Raw genomic sequence first — 13,856 nt, forward strand, 5'->3', positions numbered from 1 at the left:
GGTGTATCAGATTCTACAATGTTATCAAGGGTGTTGGCACAGACCTAATGCAAACCAGACTTGGCGTAATACTGCTCCTTATCTACCATTCGTGGTTTAAACCAGGGGCAAACCACGCCAAAAACGAAGCTACAGATTTTGACATCCAAATATGTTCAAAATGCAATCGAATGCCTTTTATAATCCTAATCAACATATAGGTGTGTGAGCTTTCTAAAATACATTATGCAATTGCAGTACGAAGGTTAATCTCTGCTCAATGAAAACAAACTATTAACTGGAATTTTCTTATCACAAATAACTAGACCATAATATTACAACAAGGTAAATCTGGTGTCCCTGTATGAAAAAGCATACATGTATGATGAATCTTTTAGGCCTATTTAATAACAAATCTTATCAATCAAAATTTGAAATATACCATTCACATTGCATTGCTTTTGTAAAAAAGGGATACAGGCTTATAATGTACTCCATGCAGAATTCCAGGGTTAATATTTAACCATCATGTCTGGAATATAGTGCGTCATTATGTGTGTAAAGATACTTCAAAATTTTAAAAGACAAAAATCTAATCAAAGGGAATACCTTACATTGGGATGACATTGTGCATTGGTATGAGGGAGGGTGTGTGTGTGTGTGTGTGTGGGAGGGGGCGTATATGCATAGTTTGTGACGATCGACCATTGTGGTGCCAAGTTACACCCAAACTTTATGTCCCCTGTCTCACTTTTGCCCCCTTTTTTGGAGGGGTCCTTAAAATCTTTCTTGTATACCCTTGCTATTCTGAACGAAAAAAAGTGTGTATTTATTCAGATTTGAATAAAACTTGAACATAATGACACAATTGAAAATTCTTTTAAAAGGTTGTCTTGTAAAAAGGGGAAACACGTGGATAAGGCGACTCTGTGATTTGAGTTTGAGCAGGCAGAATGCAAGCAGTTCTCGTTACCAGTACAGTGCTAAATTCTGTTTGTTTTCTTCATGAATGTAATTAGTAGTGACTGGACTTTGGCCTTTGGACCGCCAAGAAAGCGTCAGTGACTAATATCATAACGTGATCATTGCATGCTAGCAATTCCAGTTAGGTTTTTTGAGAATGAAAATTATAAACATTTATGAGGCAAGACGCCAAGCTTATGAACGATATATACCAAAGGGCGGAGAGGGACTTATCTTGAACAAATGTTATCATAACTGCTTCACTGGAAAGTATTAAATCATTACCACATGGGGGATTTTTTTTCCTAAAGGGAGTAAAAAGACGTTAAAAAAAGAAAAAACATACAAGCGATCGAGGAAACAAAGAGACCATGCTAATTTGAGATATAATTTTTTTCAAATTAAAAAATTGGATGATCTGGTGCACACATCGAGGAAAATTTGTGCAATAAAACGGGAGGTTTGGGAAATTTCGACAAGGGGGTAGGGGGTGCCCCGTTGTGTAGGCTTTCTACCTGCGATTTCATGTTCAAAGTTATCCATAATTATCCATTTCATTTATTTAAAAAATCGTCTAATTTCTCTCGTTTATGTTTTCCGCTAGCATTTTTTGAGAAATAATATAATAATAACAAATTGGTCGCACTGCGTATTACGGTTAGGCTTAATGAGAAAGACAATGCAGTTATAGGATGGAAGTGCCAGTGGTGTATATGAGCCATAATCTAGAGGGTACTGAACAAATTCAAAGTTGCGAGCGATCGATAATATTGACCTTTTCCAAAACAGAATATAATTTTGTGACAGATTTTGATAAACATATTCGAGAAAAATTATCACACTTCACTCTTTCCCCTTCTTTCCTTCTCACTTGTGTGTGTTTGGTGGGAGCGGGGGGGGGGGCGGTCAAGTGCCCCAGCCAATTCATCTGTACACCAGTAGCCTAGAAACAGCCAAAGATGGAGAAAGTTAGAAAGGGGAAGCGTGGGAACAAAAAAATAGATTATGGAATTTATTCCAAACGGGGGAACTACCCGCATGTGACATTGACAAAATAACAATTATTTTGAGGATTTATCTTTTACCTTTTCTTAAATCTTTCTGATTTTATCAGAACATGTCTTTAAGATGACCATAATATTATAAGTTACTGTTTACAGGGGAAGTTCACCCGGACAAAAGTTTATTGTAAAAATGGCAGAAAAAGTAATAAAAACATTGCCCAAGGTTTAAGAAAAATCTATCAAAGAATAAATAAGTTATTAGAATTTCTCAGAAAATTTAAAATGGTTTTTACTGTACCTTAAGTATCGGACAAACCATTTCATACCCGTTCCGAAAAAAGAAAACAAAAATCAGCCATCACGAACCAATTATAATAATTTGTGCATTTTATATTACATAACATATGTGGGCCAGCTGATCGTTTATGACGTCACTAATCCAAAACTTAAAATTGTAATAACTTTCTTCAATTCATTTCAATTCAATTGTTTTATTTGTACACTTTCAATTTCGATTTCATATTTACAATTATCATACAATTAACAAAGTAACATAATTATAATCACATTTGAAGTATATAAAAAAATAATAACATTACAATAGACAATTATCAAATTGAAATATAAATAATTAAAAGGGAGGGAGGGCCAACTGAAAAGCAGAGCTTGTGTAATGTAGCCCCCCCCCCCCTGATATTGTAATTAATTCTTAATGTTAAATGGATTTTCCTCCAACCTTCACCAAGATATTTTTTTCCCTGCTATTTTTACAACAAACTTTTATTCAGGGTGAACTTCCCCTTTAACTGCACAACTATGTTTTTTTTTTTCTGTGTGTGTCTTTCAACACATCCTACACGCACTCTCTTCCCATGTCCACGTTGCTTCTATGTCACTACATGCATGATACATTCTATTTCTGTGAATAAACTTCGTTTTACTCACTCACACTCTTTACAAATTACACAAGATACAATTTCTTTCTACTTACACCAGTTTATTTAGTTTATTTACACGAGTCCAAAATACCTGATTGTTAAATGCAATATAAGAAGAATTCATTGATGACAATCATATTTCAACAGTTTGTTTTGTACATATAACTTTCGATATAAATATAGTTCAACAAAAAAAAACTATCATACAATATAAAAAGTATAAAGCATTATACTTTACCCTAATGATTAGGAAAATATACATATCAAACACGTAGCATTTTATAGCTAGGCTATCGAGCTAAGTTACAGAAAAATGGGGGCCTATATTCTATTTTAACCGGATTTAAATGGGGTCAATAATTCAGAAACTTTCTTATTTCAAGAATGAACACGGTGACAGTAATGGTATTGATGATGAAGAAGTTGATGATGATGATGATGATATTGATGATGATGACGATGATGGTAAAGATGATGATGATGATGATTTCGATGATGAACGGATATTAATTTTTAGAAATTAAATGAATATTCATTTTCAGAAATTATCGAGGGGCAAGTAATCCTAAAAAAATAGTTACAAAACATTCAAAATATTTCTTGAACTTTTTCTAATGGTTTTACGTTTATTGTATAAGGTTAAAGGCCATTTTGCTCTATTAAGTACTTCCCATGCAAGAATATAAAGGGACAAATGTCAATTTATTTCCCTTACGAGCCGAATAATAGGACTTAACCCTTAATCAACACATTTTGGGGAAATACAACAAATACACGTCATGAACATTATCGTTTGTAAACTTTTTATTACAATTATGACACAGATGTTGTACCTCAAAGGCCTTTTAATCTAATGCCTATAGACAATTTTATGCAAATACAAAAATAATTATATCTTATTACAGTAAAGAGCACCGAATTTACCATTATATACAATGATAATTGCTTATTTTGTGCAAAGTCAGAATCAGATAAATATGTTTTTCGTCTTGTTAGAGAAAGTCATATATCGTAGCAATATTACTAGATAATAAGGCAGAATTTGTATGCATTGGAATTTGCATAGAAATATAGAACATCATTCCAATAAAATGATTGTAGTGATATACATTAAAAAAAATCGGCACCCTAAATGTGACAATAACAACGCCCTATGAGGCACTCCTTTTTCTTTAGAATAAAACTCTGTTTATCAGTAAGACTGCAATGTTGAAAAAGCGTTGATTTTTCAATAAAGGCTTCATTCATGAAATGATAATAATAATACTGACATAAAAAGAAAAAAAGAGGAAGAAACTGAAGTAAATGATACAAGTTTTATCCTTTTCACAAAATATAAATAAATACTATTGAAAAATAAGTTTAAGAAAAGTGGCAAACGAATTTTGCCAATGAATACGTTGATTGACCTTATCAACGAAATGATAGAAAAGTGAAGCGGTCGTTTGATCAATTACAAATTAAGAATAATGTTTTACCTCTTGTATGTAATTACAATGAATTATGCAATTTGTTTTCACGTAGGCATACATGCAAAGAAAAAAGTAGCACATTGTTTAAGCTTGTCACTCTAATAACAAGTTGCTTTAACTTTTTGTAATTGTTTAAACTTTTAAACAACTTGTTTAAAAAGTTTAAACAGTTGTTTAAAGAATTTAAACAATAGTTGTTAGAGTGACGGGCTTAAACAACGTGCTTAAATTTTTGAACAGCGTTTTTCAGTGTGTACTTGGTTATCATGGAATCGACTGAACAATATAGCTATGTATTGAACGAGGTGGTGGATTTCAGATGTCCCTTTTCAGAAAATGTTGGTAGTTTTTGTCAAACAAGCGCCCCCTCCTTTTTTTAGAGAGATGATGACACTAGTCTAAAATTGCGTAGATTGATTGATACAGTCTTCTTCAGTATAATATCGTCATAGCAGTAAATCAAGCCACTTATTTACAAATGTCCAGTAGCGCCATCTTGCGGCAACAAGCATCAATATGCAGAGTTCCCATCACGGAAATAATTTATTTCCGTGGTTCCTTTTCCGTTGCCCAGTCCCCCGGGGGGGGCACTCAACATATAATGCATAGTGGGTATGTGCCGCGGAGGGGACCCCCATTTTTACACTCAAATTTCCGTTCCGAGGCATAGCATTTTTGTCTTATTGAGAAAAAGAACAAAGAAAGCCGCTCCAGAGCATAGCATTTTCTTCTTCTCGAGAAAAAAAGAAGAAAAAAATCCGCTCCAGGGCTTCGCATATTTTCCGTTACGCCGTTCCGGTAGCAATTTTGGTGAAAACCGGCCGCAGCTCGCTGTCCGACCATCGTCTCTGCGCTAGCGCGCACGTTAGTCGTGCCGCCGGGCTAGCCGCATGTACGTTCCATAGGGATGCATACGCACTCGCACACAGGCGACCCGTTCCAAGGACCCCCGTTTTCACAAACATTTGTAGTTCCGAAGCCCGTTCCGAGGACCCTCCTTTTTACATTTAGCCCGCTCCAAGGCCCCCGTTTTTTGTCTCGCCCGCGGCACACCCCTACCACTTTTTTTGGTCGAGTGCCCCCCCCCGGGCCCAGTCCGTTCCAACACCGCGTACAATTGTGATGAAAACAAATGAAAAGAAAATAGAGATTATAATGTATGGTCCCTGTTTCCTATTCGTTGTATAGGCAATAAATCCTTTACAATGAGTGCTATATTTTGAGCTAAAGATGAAATTAATAATAATAAAAAAATGTGACTATGGCACAACATGATTTTTATTAAGATATTCAAGTTTCCTTAATCAATTCATCATATACAGAAGAACTCTAACAATAGAGGCTTCACATTATGACAAATTTGCGATATGCCTTGAAATATAATCATAAATTGGCGGGATAGTTCGAATACCGCGAGCGTTTGAACGCTCGAATTACGGTTCGGTGGATGATCAATAAAAGTCCGCTTTAATCTCCAAACTATCGAAATTAAATTCTTACTTCTGGATCGTCACTGTCTTTATCCTAACAAAGTTTATATCACGTGTCCTTGTCTGTTTGTTTATTTTTCTTGCTATTTACAAGTGTGGACGTCGATAACCCGAACACACTCTTTGCAGACCACTTTGCAACACCAGACGAAGACGCAGTCACACCGTTCTCTCCTAACCACTGTCATCGTATTGTGACCACGGCCGCAGCAGAGCAGTTCGCAACCGTCAATGCCGTGAGAGGTCCGGTTACACTCCCTTCCTTGCGTTCCAAATGATCCTACCTCGGGGTCGAAATTGCAGTAGTCGGGAGACTGGTCGTAGTAGATGAGGTCATTGGACGTAGGTTCCTTAAAGTCGTCGTAGCGAGGCTCCAGCTCTTCGACGAAGGTTCGTCCTTTCCGCTGTCGTTCGACGGACATCTCTGCAGCCATGTCGTACTTTGTCTTGAGGGCGTCCCCGAGTTTCCTGAAGGGCGCCATCTCCCACCAGCATGTCTTAAGCTCACAGCTCCCAGAGACACCGTGGCATTTGCATCGCAATTCCATGTTATGAAGGACAGCCTGTGGATGTGAAAGGACGAAGATAATTAAGCAATTAAATTGAAAATGAGATAGAAGATGCCCGACAAACCTGACATGTTGGGGAATAAAAATAAGATAATCAAATTCGAATTCTAATCTCCATTCATTCCACTTCGGTATTTGAACATCTTAATTATTATATATAGTATTCAATTTCCAAAGCATAAAACATACCACTTTAATAATGGTCCTTTTGACGTAAATATTAAAAAGAATATACGAAATTTTTAGAAAGCTTTACGTGATTTAAATAAGTGAACACATAATCTATCCAAAATGACCCATCATAGAAGAGAAAGCTTAGAACAGCATTTCAACAACGTTGAACATGTTGAACGAGCAAAGCGGAGAATGAAGGGTCGAAATATGTATACTTTTCTGTTTGTTCTGTTCTCTTTTGCCGAACCTAAGATTAGATTCGGAAATTCGTTAGCTAGGTTTAATTGTAAAACGATTGGTTCTTGGCAATCATCATAATGACTTTAGCTTCTTACGTTTCGTCCAGCATCTGTATTATGTCGATCCATCTTTGTCCTCGCTCTCTTGGTTGAGGTTGGTTTCAAGAAATCCTTGGTAAGTTCCATGGAGTACCACACTTCCTCGCTGCAACCGCCCCATCTCCAGGTAGCGTTCGGGACGATACCGTTTCTACCGCCCGGTGGACCGCGGTGGGTGCGGTCACAACCGCATTCCAAGAAGTCCCCTCGTGAACATGCCCGCGTGACCGAGTGAGTCACGCCGGCGGCAAGGATGGCGTTGACGAAGGCTGTCTCCCTAGATGCTGCAACATGAAAGCAAAGAAAATTTAAATATATGATTGGTCTCACACATATTTCTCGTCTAATCGAGGAATTACTGCCAAGCATCAACAGAAAGATATGTGTTAAAGCAATGGATTCATTAGAATACATGATTTTAGAGATTATAAGCAGGCAAGGAACCCATGAATCGCAAACTGTTTTTTTTTTGGGGGGGGTCTTGTTTTTTGTTATCTAGGCACTCTTTGAGCGATTATAGGTCTATTTAATCTATGAGCATCATGCGATGGTATTTTTCTACTGCTTCTTTCGACCATAACCATATTCACAAAACCTAGGACCTAACACTTGAATGCATTCCAAATAAGCTGTGGAATCTATATCTGCTTGCGTCTCTGGTGCCTACAGACGTTCCCATTTTTTATTAATTCAAATGTGTTCTATTTAGTTTACTCAGAGCAAATCCCTTGAATAAAAGATATATATTCTCGTCACCTACCCCTGTCCAAAACGCGGCCAAATACAGACTGGTCGCCGTCAATCGTCGTACAGTTCCACCTTCTCCCTCTGAACTGGTGCTGGCACTCTTGAATACCATGATGGGCGCCCTCTGCGACCGTGGGCATCTTATTTTGGTTTTTGAGGCAAAATCGCACCTGTTTGCCCGAGATGTTGGGAATGCCCTTGCAAGGGATCTCCACCGGCTCAGGTGCTGTTCCATAAGCAGCCCCGAGGAACCTGGAATAATTGGATAAGATAATAAAAAAGAGACATGATTATTAATTACACACATTAATTTATTATATCATTTATTTTCATTTTTACAGATTCATGCAGGTCATCAGTTCAGAGGTGCGTGGTACTCGGATTTGGTTCGAACGATAAGTTTTGCCGAATCTTCCAAACCTGAATTTTTAATGGCAATTTTGATGGGAAGTGTATCCATTAATAGCACAGGTTATTCATTAAAAACGTGTGTTAAACGACAACATGAACATGGGTGGATATAATATTTTTTTAAAACATATTGGCCTAGACTACCAAATTCGCAGGCCTACCCCAAAATGGGTTTCCTTTTGCAAAACGTAACCTAGATTAGTACATATTCAGTGGCGTAACAGGCGGGGGGGCAGGGGGGGCAAGTTGCCCCCCCTGGCGGATTTCACCGGGAAAATAAAAGAAAAACGGGAAAAAGAAAAAAAAAGAGGGAGAAAGAAAGGGAAAGGGAAAGGGGAGGAGGAAAAGGAAAGGGAAAAGTGAAAAGAAAACGAAGAAAAAACTTTTTTTAAATGGAAAACGAAGGAAAGCGGGAAAATGTACGAAAGAAGAACATCTGAGAAAGAGCAAATCATTCCGAAATAGGCCTATGTAATGCAATAGCACGTACAGTGGGAAATAAATCAAAAGATGACAAAATGGCAAACAATTGCGGGAAACGAAGGTAGAATGTAATTAGTCAAAAGCTATATGGACTGCATACAACATTGTGCTTTAAGCTTGCTAAATGCGGGGCTAAATTTTATGCAAATAAGCTACCGGGGCTTTGCCCCAGACCCCACGCAGGAGGGGCTCTTCATTTATAACCTTCAAATGGCTCTATAACGCCCCCGTTCAATCACTGGCAGACAGGCGGGGGGGGGGGGGGTCTTGGTTCCACACCCAAGAGGAAATAAAATAAATTATAGGAGACAACGTATAATGAAATGAATGGAAACAATAAAAGGTGTTATTTGCTGAATATAATGGAAAAATCTATCACATAATTAGAATTTAATTTCAATAGGCTTTTTTTTCCAGCTCGCTTTGCACGCTGACGACTTTTTACAAATTTTTCCCACATTGCAATGTTTTGCTCCCTCAAAATATTTGGTTCATTACGCAACTGGGTTGAATAAATGTGTTGTGTAAAATTAAGCTATATTAGTATTTGCCCGCGATTTGATTAAAATAGCGGCAATCTGCGAGGTTTAAATGGCTTTGATATCAAGAAGTTCCGGGGGCTCCGCCCCGGACCCCAACCGCACAGCACAGCGTATGGAAGGGTTGGGCCATGGCTTCAAAAAGTTCTACAAACAAGAAAAACAAAAAAAAGGAGGAAAGAAAAGCAAAGGAAAAGTGTAGGATATGATTTTATTTACTGAATAAAAAATAGCTCAAAGTTAGATTCTCAGGAAAAGGTGATTTTTTCTCGCTGGCTTCGCTCACTCGGGACTCATATAAAGCAGCTTTTTAGCACATGTGCTATACTGCGCCCTTCGTTTTTTTTTTTATACTCTTCACGCTACTGCCGCAAAGAATCCTGTTCACAGTGGCGTACATACCACAAAAAAAAAGGAATCTAAAGAGAGAAGAGTGAAATATATTATTCTCTGGATATCATGTCAAAATCTATCACAAAATTGGATTTTTGTATTAGAAAGGTCAAAATTTTTGCTCGCTCGCTTCGCTCGCTCGCAACTTTTTTTAAAGATAAATTCTGCCTGATACGCAATATCTGGCTTTCTCAAAATAGTCGCCTCATTACACCATTACACCTTTTCATACCATGATATGACCGGGAAATTTTTGGCTCTTGCCCCCCCTGGCCACCGACCCCTGTTACGCCGCTGTACATATTTCGTATGTCAGTCACACCAACGAAACTGACTACAGACCGATTGATTATAATGCATCATTTTAAGTGGCATACCATTGTTTGGTTTGAAGTCAGTTTGATTGGTGTAACTATGATGTTATCTTGTTGAATGTATCGAATGTTTGCTCTACAGAATCAGCCGAATCTCTTCAAAAAAGACAAACTAATCATTGAGTTGGAAAATCAAATTATTGTTCATTTTGTGGTTACAAGGGATGCTTTGAATTAAGCTTTTGTAGTATACCCATCCTATTCATGACGGACTTGTTTTAATAACAGTATGTCAATCATTCTATTCTTTAGATAGTACCGGTTTCTTGATTTTCGCATATTCTCACTCATCCGAAACCTTGTAGAAAATTACATGCCAGCCTTAAAGAACAGTCTTCAGACCTTTAATGAGAAATTGCGATACAGCCTTGAAGGAAATCAATTCAAAGACCATCCGGTTCAAGGTCTAAAAACAAAACTGACAAACGTTGTCACACTTTCGTTTAAAAATCGAAAGGCTAATTTTATTGGCTGATTGCTTTATTGCTCCAGCAAACACAGGGTGCGGGTTACATTTTGGCTTTAACGAGGACTTTTGAGGGTGACGAGATACCACAACAAAAAATAGCGCCATCGGATATCGATGGCTAGGAAAAGACACTCCTATTGCTGGCATTGTAGTACATCGATCGAGAATTAGTGGTTGGTTCATTCGAAAAAAAAATGTAATCAATAACCGACACGCATGTGCTACTGCGACAGGGTATAGGTTCAACGCCCTTCCCCCTTGGGAGAGGAATGGGGTGATGAATACTGTGAGGGGGGTTTATTCAATTCCGCCCCAGAAGTCCATTACGTTTCGACGTCTGACAGTAATTAAGCACCTATGATAATAGTCACGGTAAAGTGGTACACTGCAATTAACCAATTAAAGCATTTGGATAACTCAAATCAGAAGAAATGACTCTATATATCACGATGTACTTATCATGATTACGTACGACTTTGATGAGAACTCTCTTGTCAAAAGGGGGCGGGGAGGGTTGACGAAAGACAGTTATTTGGTGCCTCTTGTCATGGTCTTAAATCTGGTGAATATTTGATTATCTAGTTAGATCAGTTGAAACCGGGGGGAGGGGAGGGATGAATATAAAGGAAATTTCAGACCTACGGGCAGAATCTGACATTTCGGTATTAGGTTTTTTTTTTCGGAAGTCAGTTATGCAAACTGTACTGATAAGTCGGATATTAAAGTTACTAGAGACTTTATGACACTGATTATATCATCATAATTCACCTAAACCTCCAACAACTCGAATCATCGACCCTTCGTGAAAGACACCCGAACTGACCGGAAATGCGTCTATCCTCCAAATAATACTCTTTTCTAGAGCGTAAAACCGCTCACTCGTCGCTCTTTGATCATAATGATAGGTCATCCTTTTAAGAATCTCAACCATGACGATAAAGAATAGGTGGAAAAAGAGACTGAAATTTTCATTATCTTTTCTTATTCTCCTGATAAATTGATATAGATCCAAAGACGAACGCTGAGTCGAAAACAAAATGGATTAAATTCGATCTTCTTGTTATTTTCATGTCGTTTATATCGATTTCGGTTTCTCCTCCTAATTTTGTTTATCCGTTTATGTTTGTATGTTCTGGTGAAGTATCGGGGTTTGGGTTCTAAACCAGTAGTTTTCTATCAGTGGTTAAGTAATCCTCATTAGTTCGTGTAATCTTTGAAAGTTAGAGTAATTCTACACTCAAAAAATTATAGCAAACTGGATTAAGTTTGGATCAATACGCTAATAGCTTCCGTACAAAATACCGATAATTAGGATATGAAGATAAAGACCTTAGTCAATGAAAATTATGATTTTTCTGTTTTGTGAGTTATTGTCGCTTTGAGGACTCTTTGAAAAGTATTGAAATATGGTTAATTATGTCATTCATCACGAAGGCTATTAAATGATTATTTAATTTCTGGCAAGATATTTGTACTCAAGCGACAAGGACATATTCAAATAGTTTCCTTATCGTTCTATTCAGTCGAACATGTCAAATAGGCTGACTTATGCAACAAAGCATGTGTACCCATTATCTTCAGACGTTTCAAGTTCCTTGGTTTTCCTGTTTAAGATTCCATTCTATAATATGTTCATGACCTAGTCGTCTGGTGTAAATTAGCAATAGTCATATTTCATGTTTGAATTTTGACACCGAATCGGGACAAGCTTCAGGTTGCTAAGCAATTGAGCTCATGATCTAGTTTAGGATATATTTTGTTGGGTATCATAGAAATATGGAGTTTCCATGAAATGTTGGAATGACAAGACGTGTACATTACGGAAGCACAGTCAGGATGCGAACCTCCAATCCAGCAATGTTAATCGATCAGATATTTGTCCAAGGATCCAACTTTTTTTAACAGTCAAGACCAAACTAGGTTGGGATTTGGATTGGCAGTGGAAACAAATTACCAAGGAAAGGGTATTTGAATTGGGGAAAAAAGAAAAGGGGGTCAAAATGATTAATAAAAAGACAGTCAGGTTAATAATACATTAATGCATATGAATACATCTCGACGAAAATTCCATGATAAAACAGTTAATTAATTGATATTTGAATTCATTTCTGGGTAAATCAAGTGGGGCTTCCCCTCATCGCTCCCCAGTCATAAACTCAAGAAAGGATATCAGAAGCTTCATCGAAGTAACATTAATCTTGTAAGTACCCGGTGTTAAGTGTATTGGTACAATCTCATTTTCATTCATTTATTTATTCATTTTTCCAACAAATTTTACAATGCAATAATAACAATATATAAAACATAACATCAGACAATATAAATGACATAAATATTCAAATAAACCAAATATAAAAAATATACACTTGATACAGAAGATAATATTTCCAATTTGATAATAATATGCAAGATATGTTGGAAAAATGGAGTGGCCCACTAAAAAGCAAAGCTTGTAAAGGGTGGACCACTCAAAAAGAAAAAAAAGTATAACGTATAACACCTAAATCTATTTGTTTAAAGGGGAATGGAAACTTTGGAACAAGTGGGTTTGTGTGGAAACAGAAAAATAAAAAAATAAGATAAAAGATAGTTTGAGAAAAATCGGACAAATAATAAGAAAAAAATGAGTATATGAATATTGAGATCACTAATGCTATGGAGATCCTCCAATCGGCAATGCGACAAAGATGTGTGATGTCACATGTGAACAACTTTCCAGTTTGATGGACTATAAAATACAAACTCTTCATCCATAATGCATTCTTTGAATATATGTATTATACGCCCTCCTAGAGAATGAATACATGATCTACTGATAGATGTGATAAAGGGGGCAGTTTAAGTGAAATATATACAAAAGTAATGGAAAAGTTGATCACATGTGACATCACCACTGATCTGAAGACATCACGCATCTTTGTCGCATTGCCAGTAGGAGGATCTACATTACAATAATGATCTAAACTTCAAATGCTCATAACGCATTATTTATTCAAATTTTCTCAAACTTTCGTTGACCTTTTTCTTTGATATTTCCGTTTTTTCGTACAAGCTATCTTGTTCCAAAGGTTTCAGTTTCCTTTAACATGATTAGGGTGTTAATTAACGTCATCAGACTATGGATATTTATTAGATGCAAAGCCACAACGCACTCCAGTTACCATAACACTATTGGGTTGGGTTTTAGAGCGCTTTGGGCCTTTAGGGGGTACAAGACTGTCCCCTATATCCATGATATCACTGCACCAACAGTGGCCTTCACTGATATATCAATTGAACACCAGCTCTCTTGAAATTACGAGGCGTTGGTTTTGCGGGAGGTAATTAATTTCATTTATGATTTTGTTGACCAAAATTGGAGGCGCCAGTGGTATCATCAATTTCATTCCCTGACCCGGATTTGAACTTGAGAAGAATCCAGATAGAGGTTAAGTGGTTTGAACTCTCCTAAAAACATTCTAATGCTCTCGAATAAAAATGGAATTATTTACCTAATCACTGACAATGCCATAT

General features: G+C 37.0%; 1 protein-coding gene across 1 annotated transcript; it reads right to left on the reverse strand.

Moving 5' to 3' along the window:
- Positions 1 to 3,877: 3,877 nt before the first annotated feature.
- Positions 3,878 to 7,922, reverse strand: LOC129259300 (proto-oncogene Wnt-3-like). Its single transcript, XM_054897600.2, has 3 exons — positions 7,688 to 7,922; positions 6,925 to 7,211; positions 3,878 to 6,409 (listed from the first exon to the last, which is right to left on the reverse strand). Exons 1-3 carry the CDS (start codon positions 7,812 to 7,814, stop codon positions 5,930 to 5,932), a joined length of 894 nt encoding a protein of 297 aa, XP_054753575.1. The 5' UTR covers positions 7,815 to 7,922; the 3' UTR covers positions 3,878 to 5,929.
- Positions 7,923 to 13,856: the final 5,934 nt, after the last annotated feature.

Source organism: Lytechinus pictus, chromosome 1 (genome assembly GCF_037042905.1).
Source record: "Lytechinus pictus isolate F3 Inbred chromosome 1, Lp3.0, whole genome shotgun sequence".
Taxonomy (NCBI): Eukaryota; Metazoa; Echinodermata; class Echinoidea; order Temnopleuroida; family Toxopneustidae; genus Lytechinus; species Lytechinus pictus.

Bases quoted from the DNA above. Each gene is read 5' to 3' on its own strand.
- LOC129259300 (XM_054897600.2), bottom strand. From the start codon at position 7,814: ATGCCCACGGTCGCAGAGGGCGCCCATCATGGTATTCAAGAGTGCCAG. The intron at 7,212-7,687 runs GTAGGTGACGAG...TTCATGTTGCAG, and splicing joins TGGCCGCGTTTTGGACAGGG to CATCTAGGGAGACAGCCTTC. The intron at 6,410-6,924 runs GTAAGAAGCTAA...TCACATCCACAG, and splicing joins ATACAGATGCTGGACGAAAC to GCTGTCCTTCATAACATGGA.